The 27,512-nt window shown below is 50.1% G+C and overlaps 2 protein-coding genes across 4 annotated transcripts; one reads left to right on the forward strand and one right to left on the reverse strand.

The window, feature by feature from the left end:
- The first annotated feature begins 194 nt into the window (after positions 1-194).
- On the forward strand, positions 195-3,207 carry NUDT16L1 (nudix hydrolase 16 like 1). 3 transcript variants are annotated; one of them, XM_054843612.1, is made up of 4 exons: positions 195-457; positions 940-1,015; positions 1,094-1,200; positions 2,158-3,207. In XM_054843612.1, the coding sequence occupies exons 1-4, from the start codon at positions 236-238 to the stop codon at positions 2,629-2,631; spliced, it is 879 nt and encodes a 292-aa protein (XP_054699587.1). In that variant the 5' UTR covers positions 195-235; the 3' UTR covers positions 2,632-3,207. The 3 variants fall into 3 exon arrangements, with proteins under 3 accessions (XP_054699587.1, XP_054699586.1, XP_054699588.1); XM_054843611.1 differs by having other exon boundaries at positions 940-1,200; XM_054843613.1 differs by lacking the exons at positions 940-1,015; positions 1,094-1,200.
- Positions 3,208-3,945: 738 nt separating this feature from the next.
- Positions 3,946-26,908, reverse strand: NAA60 (N-alpha-acetyltransferase 60, NatF catalytic subunit). The gene is made up of 7 exons (XM_054843106.1): positions 26,432-26,908; positions 13,479-13,594; positions 11,844-11,973; positions 10,362-10,458; positions 7,984-8,218; positions 6,973-7,158; positions 3,946-6,536 (listed from the first exon to the last, which is right to left on the reverse strand). Exons 2-6 carry the CDS (start codon positions 13,586-13,588, stop codon positions 7,002-7,004), a joined length of 729 nt encoding a protein of 242 aa, XP_054699081.1. The 5' UTR covers positions 13,589-13,594; positions 26,432-26,908; the 3' UTR covers positions 3,946-6,536; positions 6,973-7,001.
- Positions 26,909-27,512: the final 604 nt, after the last annotated feature.

A 27,512-nucleotide genomic window follows, 5' to 3' on the forward strand; every position in this document is an offset into this window, starting at 1 on the left:
TGTTGCCTAATATGGCGAACGACGCGGACAGCAGCGCCCGCTCCCATTGGTCGCCAGCCGCCATTGGCCGCCCCGCCGAGGGCGGGCACGGGGGTTGGCGGGCGCCGTCGAGCGCCCATTGGTCCCGCGGCGCGCGGCGTGCCTCCACTGGCTGTCGAGGCGGTCGGTCCCGCCCTCTCGCTGCCGTCGTCGCCGCGCGTGCGCAGAGCGGGCTCCCGGGGCGGGCGGCGAGGCGATGGCGGCCATGGGGGCGATGGCGGCCATGGGGGCGCTGCCGGCGGGCGCGCTGCCGCCGCTGCCGACGCTGGGGGTGCCGGGGGTGCCCGAGCTGAAGCCGCTGACGCGGTACGAGGCGATGCGGCTGGGCCCGGGCTGGAGCCATTCGTGCCACGCCATGCTGTACGCGCCCAACCCGGGAATGCTCTTCGGCCGCATCCCGCTGCGCTACGCCGTGCTGGTGAGGGGGCGGGCGGGGGGACGGGGACCGGGACGGGACCGGGACCAGGACGGGACCAGGGCGGGCCCTCGGGCTGGGGCGGGCCGGGCTGGGTCAGGCCGCGGGCTCCGGGGAAGGCGGGCTGAGGGCAGGCGGGCGGGCCCGGGCGGGCCGGCGCGGCGGCTCTGGCTGTCCGGTAGTTCCTGTGCAGGGCGGTAGCATCAGGCTTGGCCGAGGCGGCGGGGGGGCGGAGCCCCTGGACCCCCGGCTGTGCGGCCGGGGCGGCTCCGTCTCGGCTCCCCGGCCCAGGGCCGCGGCCAGCTCTCGGCGACGGTGTCGGTGAACGGTCTCGGATGCGCTGGAGCTGGTAGGGCCGCGCCGGAGCGGCCGGGAGGCGCCTCCGCGGAGGCTTCTGGGGCGCCCGCGCCTCCCCTCGCCCTCCCCCTCCCCCCCGCCCCGGGGGCTCCGCCGTGCCCCATTAACACCATGCGCCTCTATTGCAGATGCAGATGCGATTTGACGGACTACTGGGCTTTCCCGGGGGGTTCGTGGATCGCCGTTACTGGTCCCTGGAGGACGGTCTGAATCGGGTGCTGGGCTTGGGTTTGGGCTGTGTGCGCCTGACGGAAGCTGACTATCTGTGCTCACACCTGACAGAGGGGCCACATCGCGTGGTGGCACACTTCTACGCCAGGCAGCTGACCCTGGAGGAGCTGCATACCATCGAGATCAGCGCGGTGCATTCCCGAGACCACGGGCTGGAGGTGGGACATCCAGGGAGGGGGTTGTGTTGAGCTCTGAGCGTTAGTCCCAGGGAAGACGAAGCTTCCCTCCTAGGTCTGCTGGGCTGCCGCCTCTCGCAGCCCAGCGGGGGAATGCACCGCATGTAGAGCTACCGGTGGCGAGTGCAGCGCACCGCCGCGTAGCGCCGGCGTTAGGAGGTCTGGCTGTTGGCTGGGGTTGTGTCTCGGGTTCCGGAGCGTAGCGAGCTCGAGCTCCGGCCTTTCCCGGCGACCGCCCGCGTAGGGAAGAGCCCTTATTTACCTGCTCAGCCTCAGGACGCGGGTGAGGTCCGTCTCGCATCTGGTGGGCATCTCCCCCCGCCCTGGGCTGAGTAACCTGGACCGGAATCGCGACCCTCGGTGCGGTGATGTGTTGCTCTAACCCAAGTTCTCCCCGGTTTGAACGGAGGCAGTGTGGGAGGCAGCCTTCCTCCCGGGTTAGCTGGGCCCAGCTGACACCCCGGGGTAGAGTGTGAGAGCTAGGGTCTCCCCGTGCGGCGCACGGTGGGTTTCGGCAGCTGTGTGAACGGAGACAGTTGGCCCTGGGTTGTGGCGTGGTTGAGGGGGACGCGTGGGTAAGCCGTGGCGTCCCCACGCAGGGTGGGGTGTGCAGGGGGAAGCGGGGCTCCCCGTAGCAGCCTGGGGCAGCGGGATCCACCAAAGGGGCCGGAGGGGGAACGGAGCCAGGGCAGGGCTGGGCTGGGCAGGGAGAGCAGGGACCTCGGGGAGGGGCAGCGCAGGGGCTTCAGCCGGGCCAGGCACAGGCAGGCGAGGGCAGGGGTCGGTGTGGGAGGGAAGGGCAGATGGGGCAGCCGGGGCAGGGCGGGCCTGGGCTGTGGGCTGGCGGGTGCTGGGGTGAGGGTGCGGGGGCAGAGGGTGGGCGTGGGGAGGGCTGGTGTTGCCATGGCCTCCACTGAGCTGCGTTCCGTGCTGTTGCAGGTGATGGGCATGGTCCGTGTCCCCCTCTACACCCAGAAGGACCGCATGGGCGGGCTGCCCAACTTCCTGGGCAACTCCTTCGTTGGAACCGCCAAATTCCAGCTGCTCTTTGCCCTGAAGATCTTGAACATGGTGCCAGAGGAGAAGCTGGCCGAGGCAGTGGCTGCCACACAGAAGCCGAAGAAGCCAGCCATCGACCAGGCAGCGGGGGCGACAGGAAACCTGCCTGCTGCTAAGCCGGCAAATGAGCTGGCAGAGCCCGCTAAAACAGGCAACGAATTGGCAGATAGGGCCGAGAACCAGGCAGCTGCACAGGCAGTGGCCGAGGCAGCGGAGCAGCCAGTGGCTGGGCTGGAGAGCCAGGCCGTGGCAGAGCAGCTGGCGGCCGCACCGGTGGCCGAAGTGGTGGAGCAGCCGGCGGGGCTGGGGGCAGACGCTGTGGCGGAGCAGCCGGTGGCTGAGCCGATGGAGTGACGCCGCTGTGTTTGCGCTTGATTAAAAGTGGGTGAGACTAGAGACTTTCTTCTAACTTTCCGACCCGTCGCTGGCGGCAGTTTCTGCCCACACAATTCCACTGCCCAGCCAGGAGGGTTTGGGTTTGTCTGAAGCAGGGGAAAGCAATGTATTTTTATGGCCATTAAACTCTAGCGAGCTTCCCAGATCAACCCGCACAGCCCCCTGCAGAGAGTTCATGTGCTTATGTGAGGGCGCCGAAGCCTTAGATTTATGCTTTGATTTCAGGGACGCGCTGCTGCCGTCAGGTCCCCGTTTCATTTTTAAGGAACAAAACGTCTTATTTTTTAAATGCCCCGTGTTGAGTTGGACGCGGCTGTGTTTGCAGCAGACGCAGCTGAGGGACGGGGCTGCTGGACAAGCACCTCTGCCAGTGTCGGTGGAAGGGCTCCGCTCTGCTGGCGGGGGGGTGCGGCCAGGCTCCCGCTCGGGGTGCCGGGGTGGCGTGCTGTGAATTCCCTCTGGGGGAGTGCTCGTGTGGGTTTCTGCCCTGGAGATCTGTGGGAGCAGGAAAGCAGAATAAATGGCTTTGCTGAACGCTTCTCAGTTGGGATTGTTCTTGGCCACCGGCCTGCGGTGACCCAGAGCTGCGGGGGCTGGGGTAGCGCTGTGCCATCAGTTCCCTCTGCCGCAGGGCTCTGCCCCCTGCTCCTTGCTGGGCTGTGCCAGGGTGGGCAGGGGCAGGGCAGGGCCCGGCGCTGCTGGGGGCAGAGGGGCCTGGCAGGGTGCGGGCTGGCTCAGGCTGCTGCACCACAAACCGTTAAGCTTTTGCTGCCAGGTTGCCCCACAATGGCTCGTGCACACAAGGGCTTCAGGCAGCGCCTGGGGAGAAGCCGGCTGCACCACTGCAGGTGCCAGAGCAGCTCCTGGGTGCTGCCTGTGTGTGTGCGGGGGGGGGTTTGTCCTGTGCGTAATACAGCTGGTGCTGGGGCAGTCAGCGAGGAGCCCTGCTGCGCTGAGGCTGCGCACAGCCCGGTCTCGGGGGGGAGGGGGGGGTGGGCATTTCAGCTGAGCCTTAGCAAAATCCCCCACCCTTCCAGCAGCCCCCTGGCAGGCTCTGTGCTGGAGGACCTGCTCCCCCTGCTCCAGGCTCTGGCCCTGCCCTGTCCCCCCTCTATCTGCTCTGAGTTGATCCTCAGCCTTGGGCAGCAGCAGCTCCCAGCCTAGGTGAAGAGGGTCTGCAGTGGCTCAGCATCGCAGCAGAGCACAAGGTCAGGTGAAGGTGCTTGAGCAGCTGATCAGAGGCAGGCTCCTACACAGAGTGACAAACGACTCAGAAAAGAGGTTTGGTTTAATTGAAGATGTTTAGAGAGAGGCTGACGGTGGCAGCACAATGCTCTTCAATAAATAACCGGCTGTGAGGCGGGATGTGGCTGACACCTCAGGGCACAGGGCGGCAGGACACACAGACCAGTCACAGATCCCCTCGGACGTGCTTAAGTGTCACAGCAGTGGAGTTGGGGCGTGTAATGGGCAGGTTAGAAAGTGGAGGGAATGTCAGTCTTAGGCAATCAGGAGAGAAGGTGAGATTCATTCTGGTCCAGGGAAAGTAAAAGTGCTGAGGAAAACCAGGGCCTTGAGCTGCTAAAGAAAGTCATAAACCAATAGATGTGTTTAACTAAAAAGTAGATAAGCAAAAAAAAAAACAAAAACCCCAACCCAAAAAAGTGGTAGCACAAATGAGGCTGGGAGGATGCTTCAGGTCTCCCCTGGGAAAGCGCTGTGGCTAGGAGGGATGGCAGCAGTTCCTGCTGCCACCTCCCCTGCCAGGGGGCCATAAGAGGTGCAGTGGGGACAGCCAAAGCCTCCCTGCCAGCGCCTCGGCAAAGCCAAGGCAGCACCTGCTCCCCACGGGCAGAGCTGCGGGCTGGTGGTGGGCACAGCCAGCTGAGCCGGCTCTGCCAAGCCCCCAGAAGGGTGGTGGCACCCAGCTGGCTCTGTGGCACAGGAGGGGGATGCACAGGCCCCCCCTCCCATGTGCGCCCAGGCTGCAGTGCCACGAGCGGCTCAGCTGAAAGAGCCTCTGGAGTGCTGTGCTCCAACAGCCCACAGCAAGGCCAACGCCAGCCCAGGCATTGTGGGGCTTGAAGGTCACCAAGGATGGAGACTCCAACAGCTCTGAGCATGACTGGCCTCATGGAAACACGGTTTTTCCTCGAGTCCAACAGGCCTAGTCAAGCCCTAGAAGAGGGACAAGCACCTCCCCGCAGAACAGCTTGCTGCAACTCCAAAACTGTACGTGCCAGGCACTGGGCTGGATCACGCTGCTTCGCTGCGCTCACCAGAGCTTTCTGTGCCAGAGCCACCCCCAAGCTGAGTGGCAGCACACAGTGCCAGCCCCGTGGCAGCCATGCGCAGCAAGTCCCAGCCGCCCTTCTCGGGAAGCAGCATGGTACCACTTGCAGCAAGCTTGCCTCCTGCACCCCTTTTTTTTTTAAACTAACTCCCACCTCAGGGGCTTACGGCACCACAATGACTTTGTACAGCCATCCAGGCTGCACAGTCTTAATGCGCTTTCTTTCTCTTCTAAGTCTAAGCCCGACCTGTACTGTGTCAGTGCTCAAGCTGGCTCTGCCTGCGTGCCCAGGCCGTGCACCAGCTGTGGCATAGCCCTCCTTTGCTCCAGTCCCAGTTTCAAAAAGAGCAGGGAATGAGGAACATGGTGCTGAGCAGGGACAGAGCCTCAGCTAGGGAAGGGGGATTCGCAACAGGACGCCGGCAGGGCATGGGAATACCACACCTCTGGCCCGTGCCCAGGCTGGACCTTAAAAGCAGAGTGCTCCGAGGCGCAGGAAGGGTGCCCAGCCTGGCTGCAGCACACTGGGGCCTCCACGCAGGTTGGACGTTAGCTGCCAGTGAGCCAAGACACAGCCCAGGCTGCCACAACCACAGGTCCTGCAGCCAGGCCAGGAGTCCCTGGGACAGCCACGGGGACACTGTCCACCAGCACAGCGGGGAGCAGCTGGGGAGCTTTTCGTCAGCAAGGAAAAGCTGTTGTGATCTGTGTGCAGAGCTCATCCCTAAAGATATTGCAAGAGTCCAGCCCGGTGCCGCAGGAGGGTGCATGCAGGGGAGGAGAAGGGCTCTGGACTGGCCTCCACAGGGCTCTGGCTGCAGCAGTGGCTCTACACCCCCAGCTCCCCTCCCCTGCTACATTCCGACTTGGACAAAGGCAGAAAGATCTATACAGTATAATATATATATTTCACTATGAAATAGCAATTTCATTCCCTGCCTTCTACTTGATGCATCCTGAATTAAATGCTTCTTTTAAAGTCACCCCAGAGGGCTGGCGGGGCTGGGTTGTTTCTGATGCAAGGCAGTTGCTCTCCCTGGGAGCTACCTGCAGGAAGCACCAGCGGCAGCAGCTGACTTGGCAGGACCCTGACAGGATCCTCGCTCCCCTTCCCCGGCACCAAGGGCACAACTGTATATTCTGCCAGCAGCGGCCTGCCAGGGCACATACGGCTCATTTACACGGTTGGTCAGTGCAGATTCATTAACCTCATTCAGGCAGCTTTCAGTAGCCATGGTGTGGAAGCAGCAACTGAACCCCTCTACATCACGTATACAACTAGGAGCAAACCAGGGCTAAGGGAAGTGGTGGGCACAGTGCAACATGCACACAGACCAGTGACGCAAAGGGCCCTCGGCTACGGCACGGCCAGACGCCTCGCGCAACGGGCAGGCCTGCCCAGGCCATGGGGATGAGTCAGGGCTGCAGCCCGTCAAGTGTGAAATCTGCCAAATCTCGGTCAACCTGTGGAACGAGGAGTCCCGTCCGGGGCTGGGTCACCGACCAAGAGCCGCCATCACTGGAATCAGTGCAGAGCCGGATGGTTCAGGAGATGAAAGGAAAAACAATCCTACAGAAAGACAAAGAGGGCAGCTGTCTTAGGGAACCCAGGTGTTACGGGGCTCTCCAAGCATACCGGGGAGCCACTGTCCTCAAGGCCTTGTTGTCAGAGACCGGCAATGCCAACCGGCAGCAAACAGGCTGTTGGTTACTGAGCTGGGGAAAGAGCAAGGACTTGGTCAATCCAGGTCTCGCAGAGCTGGGAAAAGGATACAGCCAACAGGGACAGGTTTGATCTGCTGTCAGGCTCTGGGCTCAAGTAAACAAGATCAGAGTTCAAATTCCCTTCAAATGAAGCCAAGAGGAGTTTGGCCACCAGCTGGGGACCAGAGCACAGTGATGCCCCAGGCACATGGCGGCTTGCCTCGAGACAGCAGCTGTGGGGCATCACCACCGTGTCGCTGCTGGCTCACGGCAGAGAAAGGAGCTTCTCCCCAAGTACCCACCTTTGCTTTTTGTACATCTTCCGATCCAGTCACATCGTCCGGCTGTATTCAATGCCGCTCTTGGCAGAAATGCCAGACCAGGGCAGAAGGCTGCAGAGAAGGCTCTGGGCTTGTCGATAGATCCTCTGGGGAATTGAACATGGGCTCAGGCTGGCTAGCGTTGATCCAATGTGCTGTAGGTAGTCAGTGGCCATCAGTTAAGGACAGCAACATTTACACTGTAACTTAAGAAACAACTTAAAATGCTCTGTGGACTAGCACTCCCTAAAGAGACCCCATGCCACAGCGAAAGCTGCTCTGCTCGGTTAGACAGATCTGCTCCTTTTATTAATTGCCTGCTCCTTTCTATTGAAAGCAAGTCTGCTTCGCGCCATAAAAGAAGGCAATTTGGGAACACTGGCTCCGACTTGTGTGGGAAATACCTCCTCTAAGCAGCTGCTAGTTCCCTTTGCACTCCACAGCAAGTTCCTGTGGGGATGGCAATCAACCCGCCTGCCTGAAGAGGTCTGGACTGCCTAGCTACACCCAGGAAAGATCAGGTTTCTTTTCCATGATCCAATGACCTGAAATAAACTCCCAAAGTCAGTTTGAGAGCAGCCTGCTGAGATCCAGACCAGGGTCACAGGGGATCCTAGGCCACAGGAAATAAGACCAAGGGCTTCTCGCCATGCTGCTGGACAAATCCTGCACTGCACAAGCCAGAGCACGCCTAGCACTCTGGCTTAACACCAGCATTCACTATCACTGGCATCAAACTCGCACCAACTTAGAATTGCGGTTCCCACACTGCCTGCCTGAATTGTTCCCAGAGGAGTTGGGGAATCTTGGGCACTGTCAAATCCCTCTAACATCGCCATCCTTCTGGCTTCAGATTAAACTTGCATCCGAGCAGGCACCAGTCCCCAGATCTAGCCAGGTAACGCTTTGCCAGATTGCCATTTTTAACCTAAAACATAGTGTGGCATCTGCTTGTTGTGTTCCACTGCTGATCTGACAGAAGGTAAAGGATATAAGATTGTCCAGGGTGGATGTCCGCCATTGATGTACAGGACGTAGGTAAAGCCATCTTTGAGGACCCCTCTGATGGAATAATAATAGGGAAGATAGTGGTGCTGTTTAAAGTCTCTGTTTTCATAGAAGTTTATTGCTGTGTTGTTAGTGGTGAGGACGTGCAGGTAGATGGCTTTGCAGTGATCTTGGGCAGTCGTCGATATATGGTCTTTTAAACTTTCAAGCAAGAGCGAACCTGTTGAAGGGAAGAGCAGCAGAATCACACAGTGCAGTTGCCTTCTCAGAAACAGCACAAGGGTTGGTGGGTCCCAGCCGAGATCTCCTGTACCCAGTGTCTAAGCAGGGATTGCTGCACATGCTTGAAGATCACCATATCCCACCCAGTTCTCACAGACCCTCCTGAGGAACTTAGCAGGACCACGCTTCACGGTTTCAATATGAATCTCATCTCGCCTACGAGCATGGCTTCACAAAACAGATTTTATGATGACACAGGCTTCTGATTCAATAACCACAAGGATGAGCCAGACATGGGAATGCCCATCCCCAGCCAAGCAGCTCTCAGTTTTGGGGAAGGTCAGCAAGTCATTTTCAATGGTATCAGTTTCACCACATTTATTTATTTTAAAGCCATTTAAAACAGCAGAGTATCAAAACAGGACTTAGCAAGCAGGTCAGTGCATTGCATTTGCTGAACTCAAATTAAAATCTAAGAAGTGGTAGGATTTTAAGCTCCCTTCTAAGGAGGAGAGACAAGGCACAGCCTCACTCAACCTGGATTTGCTGCAGCCACTAAGTCGGCAGGAAAAACCAGAGAAGGGCACAGAAGATACTCCAGCCCCAAGAGACGAGACCTGGAGGTTCATCCAAACCACCTCACCACAGTATGAAGGACCCAGCAGAACCTGCAGCGGAACTTCTTCCATCAGGTCTGATAACAAGAGGCTAAAGAAATAGCTTGGTGAATACAAACACACCGGTGAGATTTACGCTGCTGTTTCACAATCCCCAGGCCACTTCATGGTCACTTGATGCTTAGTAGGAATTCGTATCAGCCAAGCACAAAAAGACACTGAGACACATCAACAGGAGAGCAGTTTAATTTTGTTATGAGCTATTTCACTCTTCTATCTCACAGAAATCCAATTGCTCTCTGGTTTAAGAATAGCAAAGAACTAGAAACCAAAGCCTTTTAACATCTGCCAGAGAAAAATCAGAGCTTTAGTGCTTAAAAGTACGCCTGGGGTGAAAAGCCTCCTGCATGAAAGACTTCAGCTTCAAACACAAGTAGAAAAACTCTCAAGAGAAAGGTCTCAGAAAAAGCAGCAGCAGGCAGCAGCTTCTTTCGGTGGTTTTGCTATAGGTACAAGTTCAAAGGTTTTGAGAGGGCACAGCAACATGCTGTCTAGGTGTGATGGATACAGGAATACTGATTCTGAAAGGAGAAAATTCCAGCGAGATGGAGCTGGAAGAAAAAAAGTAGGATTTGGAAACTGAAAAGGGACTCAAAGCAGCCACAACTTTACAGAACAGAAGACCCCTTTACCACCTTCTCTGAACATTATTCTGTGCAAGTATTTTCTTCTTTGTATGGAAAATTCATGTCCAGTAGCATTTCAATGCAAGTTTTAAATACCGTGCTCCCACTGAGGACTCTTCTGGTCATTTCTTTATGTATTGTACCAGTTTGTGCCCTTCTAAACCTGACGGGGGAGGAGAAGAGAGGACTCAGGGAAGAGAAGTTATACCTGTATCCACTGAATAGACTCCAGATGTGCAACACTGGGTCATGCTGCCAAACCTGGCCCATTTCCTTTTGCAGATCAAAGATACAGATCATGCTTGAAATTGCACCAGAAGGGCACTTATTTGATGACAAAACACATCCTGCTCTAAACAGAGATAAGCCCTTTGGACTGCAGGATTTTTCAAATGGCTGTAAAACTGCTGCGTGTTGCAGCAGGCGTTCAGAGCTTTTACATGCATTTGACAGATTTAATCGGGTCCAAGTTACACTCTTTTTCCAGTTCCCTTGGTCTTTTTCTAAATGTTTGTTCTATCTGATGAAGTTGAAAGGTTAAAAGCAGCTATATTTTCTGCCTCAGGGACCGGGCTTCTGATACCCATGAAAGAGAATTGGTTCAAACCCTGCTCCAGGGTGAAGTCCTAGCGCTTCAGTCAGTCTCAGCAGCAGGAGTACAAGTTTTTGGTGTGCTCAGCTGTCCCCTGGGAACAAGACGGACAAAGCCCCGTGCTCTTTGGAAACACTTGCACATTGTGTTGTGCCTACAACACAGTTCCTGCAGCTTCTTCAGTCATGCCCACTAGCCACACGTGGCAAACAACAGCAACAGAGTTGTCACTTAGCAGCATCTTACCTATTCCATGTTTTCTGAACTCTTTCACCACTCCAAGACTTAGGATGTAAGCAACTTGAGTGTCCACAGGAAAATTGGAAGCTAGGATGTCTCCATCCTGAGTAGAGATATGACAAGTTATTTAGTAGGATAATACCTGGGGAAGCACAGGAGAAGGCAAGAATCCCGTACTGGAACATCTGAAAACCAGGCTATAACAGCAAACTTCACTGAACAGTCTTAGCTGAAGCTTCTGGAAAAGAGGTGGGGAGGAAAAAAAAAAACCAAGCATGGTCCCTTAGGGGTTATTCCTACTTCTATATCATCTTCCCAGAGGCAGAACACAAATCACGATGTCTCCTTACTATATACATTATTTGTGGGCACAGGGACAGAATATATTTGCATTCTTTACCAAGAAGGATTCAAAGTGTCAATTCTAGAGTTACATATCAGTGTCCAGATAAATCCAGCAACTGTCTTTATTGCCTGCATGCTCCACTTGAGCTTCATGTCAGCTGGAGATCTCTGTGCTGCTGTAGAGGACAAGGAGCATGTTCTACAGGCTCATCGCCTGGAGCAGTGTCTGAATAAGCCCCTGGCTTTCAGCATGGCTGGAACAAGAGCCTTTTGTTAGAGTTGCTGAAGATGTAGTTTCTGACTTTGACTAACTTTGAGGCGAAGCCAGATAGCCAGAGTGAAGAGACCCATGCCCCTCAACGCTCTTGGTTGCTACGAATGTTAAGATTATTGTTTAATCATAACACTGATGGCCTTTTAGAAGTTACACGCTCTCTGCATTGCCCCTGCTTTATTTTAATCCACTTGCCTATGCCGTTTTCCCTACACTAACCCAGTGGCCTTTTCCCATACTCTTTTCAGTGACCACCTCTTTCTTCTTCACCTCTCTGCTGCACTGTGTTGTTGGCCTCCAAGCTCTGCCATCCCTAAAGCCTGAGCTTTCTGCAGATTGGTTACCTCTGCTTTGTGTTTGAGACAGTGACGGTGTATATGAAGGAGTTTCTGCAGGAAGTCACAGGACTGACTCGTCCAGTACAGCTAAGGAAGTTCAACCCTTACGTAAGAAAGGAAGAGGTTTGTTCTCCCACAGTTGCGCATACCTCAGTCACCAGCGATGACCAGGCACACTGAAAACAGCCAGGCGACAGTTAAATGGCTTGCTACACAGTCACTTTTGGATTACACTTGCATGATCTGACATGTCCACACAGCACATCAGGCAGCAAGCTTCCCATCGGGCCACAGCTGCCTAGCCCCAGCAGGAAAAGACTTTGTGGTACCAGTAGCCCATGTGTTCAGGTCCATCCCACAACCCGTTAGCCAGAAATGGGCATGTTCTAAGTTTCTTAAATTAACTCAGGATCACTCTTGTAAGTGTCTGGATGGAGAGGAGGAAAAAAAAATACCCCGAACAGGTCCCATTGCAGTTAACCATGGCAAGAGTTGGACTATCTCATTGTAAAGCATAGTTTAGTAGCATACCTCTTTATGCACCTTTGTTCTGCTTTTGATCTCTGCCACTATCATTCCCACGATGGAGCCTCTATATGTGGCTGCGAGGGAAAAGAACTTCTTGTTGGAAGTGATATCTCGGTACCATGAGTCAGGGTACCTGGGAAGGAAGGAAAAACAGGAACGTTTGGGGACACAAAGCCCATGGGAACAGGCAGTGCCACAGCAGACATTGTGCTGAGATGCTGCTCAACTGGAAACAGGCAGCAACATCTTTAAATGTCAGTCACTGGAACTGCAGGCCAATGTATTTTACACAAGACTAAGGGAGGAAGCTGTACTACTGAAAGGGCTGTCTTCTACAAAGACAAACAGACAAGTAGCTCAGCCATATGTCAATTTAAAGCTCTTTCTATGCTACTAGTTTAGCGTATTCCATGAAATCTGGGTTAGGAAGTGATTCACCTTTCTTGTCTTAACTGTTGTATGGTACCGATGAACATGAAACAGCTGCTGTACCCCATTTGGTAGCACAGTTTCTTTCAATTGCATCTAAGCAGCAACGCAGGCTGCTCATGTAATGTAATGGCCTCCTGCCTTGCTAAGACAACCACATTTTCATTTTACATTCATTGCCCAGAGCTTTCACTTCCATCTTTAGCAAGTTATTTTTAAATGCAAGATCCATCTGCCCTCATCTAAGAGTGTAAGGATCTCATTAATTTGATACGCATGTGAAAAAAAAATACTGCATACTGGTACAAAAAAAAATTCACATTGCCAGCCTCCAACTCTCCTCCTCCTTCTGCAGCTACTAAAGGAAAACTAGTGTACACTGATTTATTTCAAAGTGAGAGTTCAGCATGCCCTGTGTTTAAAAGAAATCTATAAATTCGAAATATTATGAATGCTTTTGCTGGTTTGTTACATCTTATGTAATCTTAATTATAATCCACTAAAATCCTCTATAAACCTTCTCAACAAAGCTAAAGAAAAAAAAAAATCCTCAAAGTCCACAGCTGTAGTTTCCCTGGATGCTTTAAGCCAGAAAGCTATCGCTGTCCCCCAGAAAAGCTCCTTATTCCCATGCTTGTGCAGACACAAGCATTTACCAAACAGGGGCCTGGTGAACTGACCTGGGACAGACCGAGATCAGCGGTAAGCCAGATCTTTGCCAGAGTTTTGGGAGCAACAGATCCCAAGTACGCAGGCGAGTACTGTTCAGTCTCGCCCTGGGATGTTCAGAAACACAGTCCCTTAGGAACAGTTGCTCCGTGTCGGTCTGGTTCAGCTCTGAGGGTGCTTTCTCGGCACACACTCCAGACCACAACTTTCTTTCCCAAGCACAGGGACACTGTCCTTTTTCTTGGAGGTGTGCTCCTTTCCCCATCTCGTACACAGTCTTTCCCAAGAAGCTGATCCACCCCCTTAACTACAAAGCCCATTTTTCTGCCAAAATCTGCACACAGGAACTTTCTGATGACTTTAGACCCTGCAGGACAGGCAGCAAAGGGTGGAACACCACCACAGTGCATAAAAGATTCAGAACCCACGGCTATCGTAGCAACAGTCCAGATGGCTGCAGAGCTCTGAACTGGACTGGTGCAGGTTCACATCATTTGTTTCTAGATCCCCGCCACCTTGCACCCCAAACCGGTAACGTACTCTATTGGGAACCAGTCGCCACAGAGCTGTTTCACTGTGTCTATGTCATCGTGGCAGAGAAGACGCAGGTTTACGTCCGTAAGTGCAGACGGGGGCACCTCCTCTGTCATTCACGCCTGCAAGAAAAGAGAGCACATGAAGAATGACAAAACACAGATTCTGACTCTCAGCTCCAGTCAGGCACCTGCGCAAAGGCAGCAGGAGGTTCTCAGTATCACTAAAGTTGTTTTTCCTAGCAGAACAAGTTTTCAGGAGAGATGAAGCAAAACATGGCAACGTTAAACCGAGAAGCAACTCGAAGCCCTGTTGCCCACAGGATAAGCACAGCTCGTTTCTCAGCATGACCCACCTCACCAGCCCTGCATCTGTACACACCCTGCTCCTTGCTGGCATAGATCGGTGGTGATGTGTGTGAAGGAGCACGTGGCACCAACCACTTCCAAAAGGAGCTCAGGATGCTGCTTTAAGTCAGCCAACAATGTGCCAAGTGTACCTTATGATGCATGGAGCTCTTCAAATGTCTATGTATGACCGACATTTTGTTAAAACAAAACTGAACAAACAGCTTAAAAAGGAAGCACAGCTAGAAGAACATTTATAAAGTCCTCTTACACACAATCCCATCATCTCCAGTTAGTACGTATGCAGAGGATTCAAATTCTTTAAAACATTAATTTTGTTTAACTTATGCTGGTAAAAACAAGATCTAGTTTAATTTCCCCACATTCCTACATGCTACAACTCTGTGAGGACTGGCTTTCCAGCCCAGCAGAGAGCGTTCAAAATACAGAAATCCCAAGATACCCTTTTCTTTCACCATAGCACTACGACAATCCTGCTAACCATATACAGGACACTTACTCCAATGTCTTCAACCTTTTTTAACAAGGTACCAGAGGGAAAGAAGCAAGCAGTAACTAAAGTGGTCGTAAAAGCATTTGTAGCGCAGATGCATGAATGAAGAACAGATCTTGAGAACAGGCCTTAGGCAGGACAGAGCCCCACGTGAGACACTGCGTACACGCAGCAAACAAGGCAGCTGCAGGAGTCGGTTCCCTTTCACAGGCCACCTGCAGTTCTCCATCCACAGCCTTCTCTCTCTCCCTCCAGCCCTTCTAGTCCCAGGTCAAGTAACCAGACCAGGATGCAAAGAGAAAAAAGTAACTTATCACCCTTAATTTAAAAAGTCATTTGTTTTTGTTTTTACTTTCTTTTCCAAATTCTAAGAGTCTCAAATCTTGGTTTCAAAATGTTGAGTTACAAGGAAAAAGCTGCACACAGCAGCAATTGTGTATGCCCTCCTGTTGAAAGGGACGGTCAGCTGTCCAGTGCTCTCACTTTGAGGCTCAGAGACTCGAGAAGGAACAGATTTAAACACTCCCCACAGGACTAGATATGCCATTTGAGCAGTTTCAATGCAAAAATTGCATCACCTCCGTAATACGCTTTGTAACTGGCAAAGATGCACAAAAGGAGTAGGCACAGCAACGATCCCAGTTTGACATGTTTGACAGGACACAACTGTGTGCCAATTGCTCTCCTAAGAATTTGGAAATACCTCCTTCCACTGCACCCCTAAGAAAAAAACAGGCTAAGCCATAAAATCCACATTCCACCCCCAAATTTCTCCTCTAAGGTACATAAGCTAGCTTTTTTCTGCAATTCCGCTGGATGAACTGGTAGAGAGCAACTCCCAGATAGCACAACACAATGATAGTCTGAGAACAGAGTCCTCAGATGCTGGGGTCCTTGGAACTCAACATCAGTGCTGAGAGGTAATTAGTACTGCTAACGAGAACAAAGTTCACCCTTGACTTTAGCACCCTCCCTGCAACACAAGTTGTACAACTCCTTTGCACTGGCTAGAGCAGCGTGAGCTCCCACCCCTCTGTCCTCCCGGACAGTAGCATAAAGCCCCAATGCTGCATCGGCTCAGATCTCCGAGGGAGGAAGGAGGAACTCTACCACTGGTTTGTGTGCAACCTGCAACACGTCAAACAGCCAACATATCAACAGGAGAAAGGATACAATAAAGGTCCACTATTATCCAGAGAAATCTTCACTAGCCCTTCTCCCACACAGGCAGAAAGAATGGCAAAATGCTTTCACAGAGCAGAGGTCCAAGGAAGTTCCCCCATAGCTCTTAAGAAAGATGAAATGTGATAGGGTTCTTCAAGCAAGTCACAGCTTTCCTCCCTGTGACTGGTCCTACGTATTTCCCTGAGAAGGGCATCCGAGGGAATCTGCATATTGATATGGATCGCCTGTTCTTCTCCAAAGAAGTCCTTAAAAAGAAACACAACTATTTCATAGCCTGTTCTAGGACTGTGGCTGCATATTGACCGAGCAGCCTACAACTTTCACAATCAGTCCAGATGCTAGTTTCAAAACAACTTAAGCACCTAGAAAACCCACAAAACCAGTACTCCTTGCTGCTTTTAAAACTAAATTTTACACTTCTAGAATTGGCTCAAGCCCTCTGAGGCTAGAGCTTGAATTTATACCATGTCGTGGCAACAAGCACGCTCTCCACCACCAGCCCCTGGTGACCTTTCAACACGTCTCAGCTTTACCCCTCTGAGCCCTGAAAAAAGGCTGCAGCTGATCTGATCCACACCACTGCTGGCTGAGGTAGCTGATGCACAGTGGTGTGGACCCCGGTCCCACCCTTGCTGGACCCTTTGCAGAGCTATTTCAGAGCGGTGACCCACCACACGATCACAAAGCGAGGGCAAAATTGTTCGTAGGCCAGAACCGCTTGGCAAAAGCTCGGGTAGCATAAGATAGGCTTTAGGGGGGATAAAAAGAGGGAGGAGCAAGCAGGCATGGCAAAGCTCCAAGCCCCAATACATCGCTTCGTTAGCGGGCATTAAGTGGCACTAAGGTTTGCAACAGCAGTACTCTCGTACGTTTTATTTTTCTTGAGAAGTTTTGATGCTCCTGTAGGGCAATGCCCCTTCTCAGTCAATGCTCTCAGCATTAATAAATCAGAGATAAAGGAAAGATGTAAGATAGAGCCATATTTTTGCTAATGAGTAGAAAAGGCAGGGGCCTAGGAGCAGACTTAGCAGCTGCTGCAGGAGAGGCAGAGCCAGCATAGGACGCATTCTTGCGAGGATTAGTTCATGTTTATTTAACACTATATTCTCAAAGAGCTAGGCAAGCATTATGTATTATCCTGTAGCTGAAACCAGCCTTAAAAAAAGTAATCCATGACTGTTTTGTTGAAGAGGATAATTCCCCTCCCCTCAAATTCAGACAGCCGTTTTCCAGCACCGGTTGTGTTTGCAGGGACTCACTCCATCCACTTTGCATTATGGGACCCAATCCGGATGCTCTTGCACATTTGAAGAACATTTAGGACACTCGCCCGGCACTGTGTCTCCTGCTCTCCTAAAACCTTGTGGCAGACCTGTGCACCTTCCTCCCCAGCCAGGCGGTGCTGCTGCCAGAGGAGCCGCGGTCAGCGGCTGCTATGGCCAAGAGAGATGAAATCCCAGGCAAGCCAATTCTCTTCATACCCAGGTGACAGCCTCTGGCTCTTCACAGATATCTGGGCGAACACCCAAGACCCAAGTCCTGACCCTCTGCACAGCCTGTGCCGTGCTGTAATGAGCAAAGCCAGCGTCCTGAACAAAAGCCTCAGCTAGCACTGTGATGAGAGTATCACTTTTAAAGTCAACTTGGGTTTAGAGGACAAAAAAAATGTTTGGAAGCATAAAGAAATAGTAAAAAACCATATCAGTGTTAAATACAACCCTAGGGCTCAAGGGAAGTTAAAAGGGCCTTTAGGGGTTTAGAGGCAGCACAGCTCCACTCACCACTGCAACCCCGACACCACCACGTTCTGACCTTTGAGACCAAGCGGCGGATGCTGTGATGCAAAACGTTGGCTCCAGCCACGTGCAGTTAACTGAAGGAGGTCCACAGCCATTTTTGAAAACCCAGAGTGAGTTACATTATTTAATATCTTTTTCTCAGGTGGTAGTCTTTGTTCACCTGATAACCATGCCGCTTCCCACTCCGTGGCTAAGAACATCCAGTGCCTCTCCACGCAGCAGGGCACAGTGTCCTTACCCTTTTGTCAAAATGGGAAACACTCGCTTATAATGATGATAAAATGAGTCAACATTTTATGCTTATGAAGGGATCATGCAGTTAAACATTTGAAAAAGCCCTGAGGAAAGCCCTTTCCAAATACCAAAGTTAGCAGTGACCAGAACTGGAAACTGAGCATTTGATTCCCTTTCCTACCTAAAACCTGCAGATATTAACACACAACAAATTAATATGAAAAAAAACTACAGGAAAGTATAAAGGTCTTGAGCATTTCTACTAGTCTTCTGTCGTGCTCTATTGAAACAAATCCAACAAAAGGTTTTGGCCTTATGTGTCTAGGGGAGCTGCAGAGGAACTTGTCAAATACTCATTACAAATATTTAGCAGTAATGGAAGTCGGATGAAAAGAAATAGCAAGTACATTACTAAATAAGCCAACTTTACATATAATTTTAATTTAAAGCACATTGTTAGGCCTAAACTTACTATTTAAAAATAATGTCATAAATCTCTGGCATTAATAAGCTCCAGCTTTAGTGAGCTAAAGAACAGGATTTCACAATTCTGTCTAAAAGCTTTAGCTTCCAGCATCAGCCCAAGCGATGGTTGGGACTCCAGAAATTACCCACGTTGACCCCGCACAACGAGTTGAGTGTGGGTACTGACTTATTTCTACCACCAGTACTTCCGGGTCCTACCGTGCAAGAGTAGGTCTTGGTTTGAGTTTAGGTTAGCTACCAGGTGCAGGGCCAGTTTCTTGCCTTGAACTAGATGCTTCACAGCTAAGAAACCTCAACTCAGGCTTTTCTCAAGAGCAGGATATTTTCTTTCCCTCTTAGATCCCTTGTATGAAAAAAAAAGCGAGGGAAATCTGCGTAATACTGTATTTCTAGAGAAATTTAGGCACTCACACAGAATCACCACTCTTAATCCAACAGGGTGTTCAAATGCAAGATAAAGTCTGATGCTTCCTAGAATTTGGCGGGCAGCTGCTTAGATGCTTTTGAAAATCCCTCAAGCACTTCCATACCTATAAAAGCCTGGCTAAGTGGTTCAACAAGTTAAGATTTCCCTTGTTTAGCACTATTAGACATGTTTTAATGATGATTTCTGCCTTGTACGTTCTGCAAAAAGGAGCTGGGCTTAAGCAATGAGCAATCATAAGATGCTGGTTTTATGAATTTTTATTTGACTTCAACTTCCATCCAGATAAGCTCATGAAAATCCCAAAGAAAAATTTTATCATCTAGCAACAAATATCACTGAATTTCCTGGCAGAATAGAAGCAAGGTAATCTAAGACTAAAGCCAAATGAACACTAACTAGAATCGTGTGTATATACATGTAACTTGCAGTAAGGGGTATATTGGCTTCAAATTTAGCATTCACACAAAAAGCAACATGAAGGAATCTTCTTCTCTTGCAGAAACAAAGCTAGACTGAAGCCCATCAAAACCTTTTACTTTCCAATTTAAATGCTAATTAAAATCAATTCATCCTGAACAGAAAGAAGCAAACCTGCAGGAAAGAATATAGAAAAACAAGCACTGGCAGGCTAGTGGATTTTTATAAAGCGATCCTATGATTCAGGAAGTATTGTCCCAAAAGGCACACGGCCAACCACCCCAGTATTGCATGCACCTCCATCATTAAATGGTGCAGGCCCTGATTTACTTGGGCTGAAGATTTTCACCTTCTGGAATTCAAAGCACTTTCTTCAAGCGTACTCCTGCTAGATTGTTAAGAAGGATTTATCCGCTGTCATTCCACAGAAGAAAAGATTAAGTTCCTCCAGACAACTACCAAGTACATACCGTGCATGGGCCAGGTCTGAGGAACTGCAGCGATGCCAAACAAGTCTGCTCTGCAAAGGCAGCATGCGAGTTGGCCTTCCTCCGGTTGTCAGGTCACGTCCCTCTGCCTACGGCTGCATGTTTCTACCCAGCAGTTCAGCAATGGACATATGTGCAGTAGCTGTATTTTACTTTACGTGAGCAGACCATCTGCTTGGCACGAACACAGAGTAGCAGATACTCCCTGGAAGATCTGCATGCATGCACAGTGGGCCAGAGCTGGATTTCCTTATGCCTGGTGCCCCCACCGGAGGTGCTGCTCCAGCATCGCCACCAAATCCTTGTTTGCGACTTCTGTGTGGACAGTCCTCAAATCCCAGCAAGACAAGATTTCCAGGAAAAAAATTTTGAATGACACCTGGCATCCTCTCTCACTTGTAAATAAACAGGATCAAACAAAGCCCAGACAGAATTTTAAGAGCTACTTAAAATGCAGGACAGGCACACATTAGCTGTGACTGAGCATCACCATACTCAAAACAGACACAAACTCTGCTGTTGTCTGGGGAGTATCACTCCAAGAGCGCCAGCAGGAGTTTTCACAGCTATAAGTCTCTCTACCTTGCGCCATCTGGCACTGGGGATTTGATTTACATTAAACCATTCAATCTGAACCAGCCAAAGGTCTAATTCCAACAAAGCAGTAAAGATTCCCCTTCTGCGTTTTTAGGTTACTGGTCTCGCAGGGAATGTTCCACAGAGACACCCCTGTTACCAAGCTCCTTTCATTTAATAGAATAAAATTGTGACTGGATTTGAAAACATCATGAATTCATTACTAAGAATCTCAAAGAGGCATTTCTAGGACTTAGCACAACATTATCAAAGCAATAGGAGCCAAATTTTTAAATATATTTAAATACTTGGCTTGATACCTCCTAGGTACTGCTTCAAGTCTGGTCATAGAATAAAAAAAAATGAGGTTGGAAGGACCCTTTGGACTTTAATCCAACTTAGATCAGGTTGCTCAGGCCCACAGTCCCATGAATGTCAATGAGGAGTAAACCTCTTCACCCTGCCTGGGCTCAGACTAATTTCTGTGCACCCAAAGGCACAACTGGAAAGCTGGGGTGTTAAACGTGCTGCATACACCAATACAACCACCTCTGCTACGTGTGCAACACAAGCATACCTCTATATGCTATTTGTTACACTCTATTTATCCTGTTTAATGCTCCTTCTAGAAATCTCATGCAGGTTCATTTGGGAGAAGCAACAAACCCCAGAAGATATGGTTCTCCTCATTCCCTGTATGTTATGCAAACCAACGGAGCTTGGAATTCAGAGTCACGAGCAGAACGGTGATTGTTTTGCCTCCATTCCTCTACCATTTATCACACCCCACAGGAATGCTGCCCAAAACTGCCATCGCTTAATTCCCTACATTAGCAAAATCAGATATTTGGAGTGAGCGATACTCTAAAAGGGAAATCAAGGACTGATTTTGTGCCTTGTTCTGGAAATAATGTAATAGTATGGCTGGAAACAGGCTCTGATGCTAGATTATGTCATTTCATAATAGCCCATACACCTTTTGATCCAGGCATGTTTTTCTGTAATTTCTTCCAGAACCGCAAGCACTGAGCCTTAGAGCCCCTCGTGGACCCCCAGTCACTCAGGGACATGCACAAGCTCAAAGCTTTCAGCTCCTCATTACTTAAACTCCTTCAGCAGCAGCTTCCTTCTGTGCACAAACCTGCCCTCCTCAATGAGCTCCCCCTGCACAATCTCCTAGGTTGCCACATCTTGAAGATACGCCGTTAGTCCAGCCCTGCTATGCGGATCCCATTTGCCTCCAAAGCACACCCCGAACACTAACAAGCTTCTCTCAGGGACATCACTCCAGGGAAAGGAGATTGTCAGTGCCTGGACTTTCTTCTCCAGTAAATCCGTCTAGGGCAGTGTGCCCGATCAGCACACCCCTGCAGTGGAGGAGGGCAAAAATCAGCAAGCTTGGGGAAGAATGTATCGTAAAGAAAGCCGAATTTATCTCAGCACCAAGGAGACTGGAGGGTAACCTTGGGTTTAGATAAGACAGCTGCACCAGTGAATCGTCAGGTGCCTTGAGACAATTAACAAAGAATAATGTTTTCCTGAGCTAGCCAGACCAGCATGGGGGGGAGCATATACATGGCTGAGCCCAAAGTATAAAAACTGGGCAATTAATAAAGTAAACTCTGAAAAAGGCAAAGGGCCTGAGCTGGCTGCAATCCACATATTCCTTCCCAGTGACTGTGGGCTCCAAACACCGTGACAGTAAGCATATAGAGACCAGTAACAGGCATCATGTTTGCATTTGGATTCAACTGTACACTGCAACTGCTGTATTACGCTTGTGCTGCGATTTTAGCAGGGTGATACAGCAACACGCTGAATCAAAATCCCATGTAACACCAACTATACCAAACAAGTAAATTTGATATTAAACCCTCTTTGTGTGGAATATCTACAAGAGCCTGGCCAGAGCACATTGGACTCGGACAGCCAGGAAGGCAGCACTGACACGCACAACCTGGGAAAACCTGTCCTGGCATTCCGCCCTCCTCCCAAAGGCTCGCCCCATGCTGCTCAGCCAATTTTCCCTCAGCTCTGAAATGCTCAAAACATCATTCTTAGAAATGCACTTGTACCTCGTCCCCGGCTCTGCACCTCATTTTCCGTTACACCCAGATTGAGGTGGGCACACCACAGGACTAAAAGCCTAAAAACTAAAAACACAGAATCACGGTAATTAACGCTTTGGCCTCCTGCCCCGAAGGATCAGGATTTGAATCAGACCCCAAAAGGATATTAAGAAATGAGAAGGGAAAATGTAATTCTACCTGTGCAGCAAGCAGCAGTCATTTATTTGAAATGAAAACACTTACTGTTAGTGAAATCCTTTTATACTTGTATCCCTGATCCTCCACACACTTGGAAGTTTGACTTGTCAGCCTTCCAGCAGCAGAAACGTTGATCTTTTGCATGCAAGTTGCTTCCTGGGCTGTTCTTTTACCCTACAGCTCTAGATACATTACTGAAGCCGAAGATTTCACAGGAGCTGGTACCCGAATAAAGTGTCTCAAAAGCATAATGCAAAAGGCACGGCTTCCTGCTGCCCCAGATACAGCAATTCCTCCAGGGAATGGCGAACAAGAATCTCTAAGAGGGTTTTGCTGTTAAATCTTTTCTTGTTAAGAGGCGGAAGAGAAAATCTGCTTTGTGACAGTAGCACTGCGGGGAGTTAAAACCAAAGGGTCACAATAGAAGCACATTTACAACAAGAAGCTTGCTAGAGGAGAGATCTAATACCTTGCAAATGCTGAACCCGGCAAGTTTCCAATAGGCAGCTGTTCCTCCAGAAAACAAATAAAAAAAACCCCTCAACAACTCATCATACATGCAGGCCCGCTGCCATTTCCAAATTAGACTAAACAGCTACACAGAAAATGTATGTAGTGACTAAAAAAAAACCAGCCAGAAATTCAGCCTAGTGTAGTACAAACACTGGGAGGGGGGAATTCGAGCTTGCCTCCATTTCCTAGACACTGTCCTCATTACTGAGCAGCAACACACAGCTGTGGATAAAACCAGTCCCTCTGCCTACATTGTTACAGGAGACACTAACAAGTAACTTTTGAGAGAATATTGCGAACAAGGTGCTTTGGGGGAAGAAAAAAAAAAGAAAAAAGTTTGAAAATAACATTCCTTTCCTAGTTGGCAGACAAGCGCCCCAAACTCACACCTCTCCAAGATCCCGAATTTAAACTTTGAGCCAACATGGCTCCTTTTCCTTTTCTTTCTCAATGGTGTCTTCCAGCATGAGACACCCAGGTTCAACTCAAAAAAACCCAGTGCTACTGTTTTAAGCAAGTAACATTTAAAATGGGTTCTGGCATAGATATCTGTTCTTGTATCCACAGTAATAAGCTGAAAAGGAGAAATTAAAAACCTAATTAAAAGCTGACGATGGAAAACTGAGCAGCTCCCATTCCTATCTTTCTGTGAGGAGGAAAGTGTGGGTGGGGGCATGTAGTGTGAGACATGAATCTCGGAGTCTTTTGCAACACCCTGCACTGAAGCCATCAGACACGCTGTGACTGGTTAAAAAAAAAAAAAAAAACAGGAAGACAGGAGTGACACCACTCTAGTAACAATTTTAGATAGCATTTAACTTTCAAGTTTGTAGAAGAGGTGCTCAGATAAGACAGAACTTTCTCTGCTCCTACACCGAACAGCTTAGCCCAATTGTTTCTTTAAAAGCATCTTAACATCAGAGGAACAAAGCATTAACAGCAGCCACTGGCACCAAGTCACTGAAGGGAATTCCCGGCTGTTACCAAAGGCCTCCAGCCCAGCAGCCTGTGATGAGCAGGAAGGCAGAGCCGTGAGGACTTCTGAATCAACTGCACACCACTCACGAAGTCACCCGGTTGGTACCAGTAATTCCTCAGGTATTCACAATAGCGCTGTCATCGAGAGTCAGCCTTTGCAACCACAGTTTCACCTGCTCCGGCTCACTCCAAAAATTATGCTGGGAGTGGCTGGGGTGGGGGGGAAGAGAGGTGGAAAATAGCTAGGAAGAGAGAGGATGGCTTCTTGGGTAGCAGGACCAGTTCACATCAGTCGATGGGTTAAGATACCAGCACTGACTCACTGACCAACTTATCAGACTATACTGGCCCAACACTTATATTCATAACACCCCCCAAAAAAAAAAATCATCCACAAAGAAAAAAACACCCCCACATGCAAATAAAGATCATCCTTACTGGGAAATAACAACAGACATGAAAGTACCGGACTTCATTAACAAAAATAAATACACATGCTATGTTAAAGGCTCTTTGAGCTCCCAACTACAAAAGACCATTTTTCTGAATTCCACTGCCAGTTCCCACGTTTCATGACATCTGAGGCCAGCCCAGATCCCAATGGACGCAATGATACCACTCTGGTTTAGGAAAAGAAAAAAAAAAATTAAGAATGCCACAGCTTTTAAGAGGGCATTCACAGGATAGCCACTTACCAATTACTCAGACATGTTAAGTCAACTTGCATTTAAGTACATCAAGCAACCAGCTGAGAGAAACAGCAGCAGCAGCTACTTCAAAGAACAAAACGATGTATTAGAACAACCTTACAAACTATTGTATGTTTCTTTATTTGCTACTAGGCATATAAAGACTAATTAAAGCACCAGCTGACAAGACAGAACTACTTTTTAACTTGCAAGATTAAAACCATCTACTGGTACCAGGCAGTACCCAGTATTGCTGCTTCTGATGGGGGTGAGGCTGCTCCAACATTATCTTGTAAATGAAGAGTTCACATTCTAACTGGAACATGTTGGGAGAGAGCCACCAGCTTTTTTTTTTTTTTTTTTTTTAAAAAGAACCTCACTTCTGAAAAATCTGCTAGAGTTTACTCATATAATTGAATTGATTTATTTTTAAAAAATACCATGCACTAGCACTCCCAAAAAGCTACCAGAAGTGTCCCCCTTAAAGGCTTTTGAGGAAACTAAGCTGTGCTAAGGAGAGTATATGGCAGATTAAAAGAAAGGGAGCAAATCTAGGATGAATCCATGCTGAAAAGAGATTCCAGCTATAATCCATTCAGCAGATTCATAAAAACTAGATGGAAAAAAAGATGAATAGATGAATAGGGCACAGATTTCCAGGACAGTAAAATCTAAAAGTAGTTGTAGAAAGCTCTCATGATGCCAAAAGACAAATAAAATGGCAGATAAAGTCTGTAAGTTAGTAGATAAAAAATGCAGGTTGGAGAAAGGAAAATATTTCCAATTTGTGTTAACCACTGCAAGGGGGGAAAAAAAAAATCCATGCTCTCAGTGAGTTCCCTGAGAACATGAGTTTGCTACTCAGCAGCAGTTAAAATACAATATTGGGAATTATCAGAACAGAGAGGGAAAAACACATCTAGAAAGCCTTTGGTCCGAGCTAGCGTGCTCCTCCTTATGTTACAGCTTTTTAATGCCTCTATATATCTGCCAATAAAAGGTCAGACAGCCATGCTCACACAGTTCTCCAGCAGAGAGAATAGCTGCAATGAACGGCCAAGGTTCAGAGGAGCTCACCACGGTCACCCAGCACGGGGTGGCTGATGTTGGGAGGTGCTGTAATGTAACAAAGGATAAACTACAACAGATACAAAGCAAGCTAACAAAGTTCAAACTCAACCAAGTAAACGGAATTAAACATTTACACAGCTTACTACAGGAAATTATTATAATTTGGTGCCTGTAATCAAGAGGGAACGTCTAAGACACATGCTTTAGTTCCTGGCTGGACAGCAATCTCAGCAGCGAGGATACCAGCCCTAGTCCCTCTGAGAGGACGTGGAAAGAAGCAGCGCTTTCAGCACGCAGCTTCAGCAGTCTCCAAAACAGAAATGCTATTTTCACCATATAGATAGCGTATGTATAACCCACCACTGCACTGCCAGAGGTAGGTATAACCCTCACGCTGCCCGCTGAGCCCCCAAAACCATCTCGGAACGTGCCAAGAGAAGTAATAGCTGTAAGCATTGCTGCAGAACCTCCCGCGTCTCTACCAAAGCCAAGGAATAGTCTCCTCCTCTGTGGGCACCATTGTACCCCAGCACAGGGCGGTACCAAACTGACTCCAGCCGAAGTTCGAATTATGTTTGTAATAACCCAAATGACACACTTTTACCAACATAACTGCGTTGTTTCAACCAGAATGCAAGCCAGCACTCGCACGGTTGCCCGGAAAACCCAGTCACCGGAAAACCCCGGACCCCGGCAGCAGCCGGCCCGCCGGACTCCGCCCGAGAACGATGCCACGGGGCTCTCCGGATCACGAACCCGCATGGCGCTTCCTAGGCCGGGTAGGGGCCCGACCCGATGCCGCTACCCCGTCCCTGGGAGCCCCGGCGCGGCCTAGGAGCGGGGCGGGGGTTGCCATAGCGACCTGCGCCCGGGACGGGCCCGGGCCCGTCCCGGGCGCAGGTCGCTATGGCAAACCCCCACCCCCGCCCCGCTTCGTGACGGAAGCCCCACCACGCTTCCCCGCTCACCTCGGAGGTGGCGGCGGGCGCGCCGCGGGAGGGCGGGCCGGCTCAGCGCATACCGGGCGGCGGAGGCGGGCGAGGAGCCGGCGGCCGCGGCGGACACCGGCGGGCACTTCCTTCCCCCGGGCACCGTGCAGCAAGACGCCTTCCCATAGGCTGCCTGACGGCACGTGACCAGCGCAAGTCGCGCAGGCGCAGAAGGGAAGCTCCGCTCCCTGGGGCCACGTGGGCAGCCCCAGGCAAGGGAGCGCAGCGCGAAATCAAAGCTGCTAATTAAAGGGGAAATTTAAAATTAACGATGCATCCTTGAGCACAAACGCCCGGGAAACCGGACGCAGGTCGGCCACACGCCTCTCCTGCAGTTCCCCCCAGTCCTACACTGCAAGGGGGCAACCCATCACGCTGCTGAGGCTTGATGCCAATAATGACTCTAATCCTGAAATTCTAAGTTTTTAAGGGTTTTTCCCTTGTCGTTGAAGCTCTACAAAGTGAGATGAGATAGGATAGGATATTTCAGTTGGAAGAGACCTACAACAATCATCTAGTCCAACTGCCTGACCGCTTCAGGGCTGACCAAATGTTAAAGCATAGTATTATAATATGATTGTTATTTACCTTCCCTTTCCAGAGAAAGGCAAACAGAGTTTCCTTCTCAGCTGTTTCATTCAAACCAAATTTTCACAGTTTCCATCTAATCTGTCCCATTTTTGCAGCCAGCATACAGCCTGGTAACCACAGCCACCACATCTCCTCCGACAAGGACCACAGCAGTGGAGGTTTTTGTGATAAAGTCACTAATGTATAGAAAGGACCCTTCTCTCTTGCTTTTTCACCCAGCAAAGAGGGCTCAGAGCATCGCGGCAGGACAACAGAGCTCAAGTAAAGGGGCTACACAACGGTGTTTCGGTGTAACGCTAACAGCGTGAAGTTCTGCCTCCCTTCCCGGGACACCGCTGCACCCGCCTGCGCCTCGCACGGACCTGGCCAGCATGCCACAGCCAGCCTTTGGCCGGTTTTCCAGCCAACGCTAATTATACGCACCAGATCTCACCCCAAAGTTTCATCAGTCGCTGCCTGAGGCATGTAA

This window comes from Grus americana, chromosome 15 (assembly GCF_028858705.1).
Source record: "Grus americana isolate bGruAme1 chromosome 15, bGruAme1.mat, whole genome shotgun sequence".
NCBI classification, from domain to species: Eukaryota; Metazoa; Chordata; class Aves; order Gruiformes; family Gruidae; genus Grus; species Grus americana.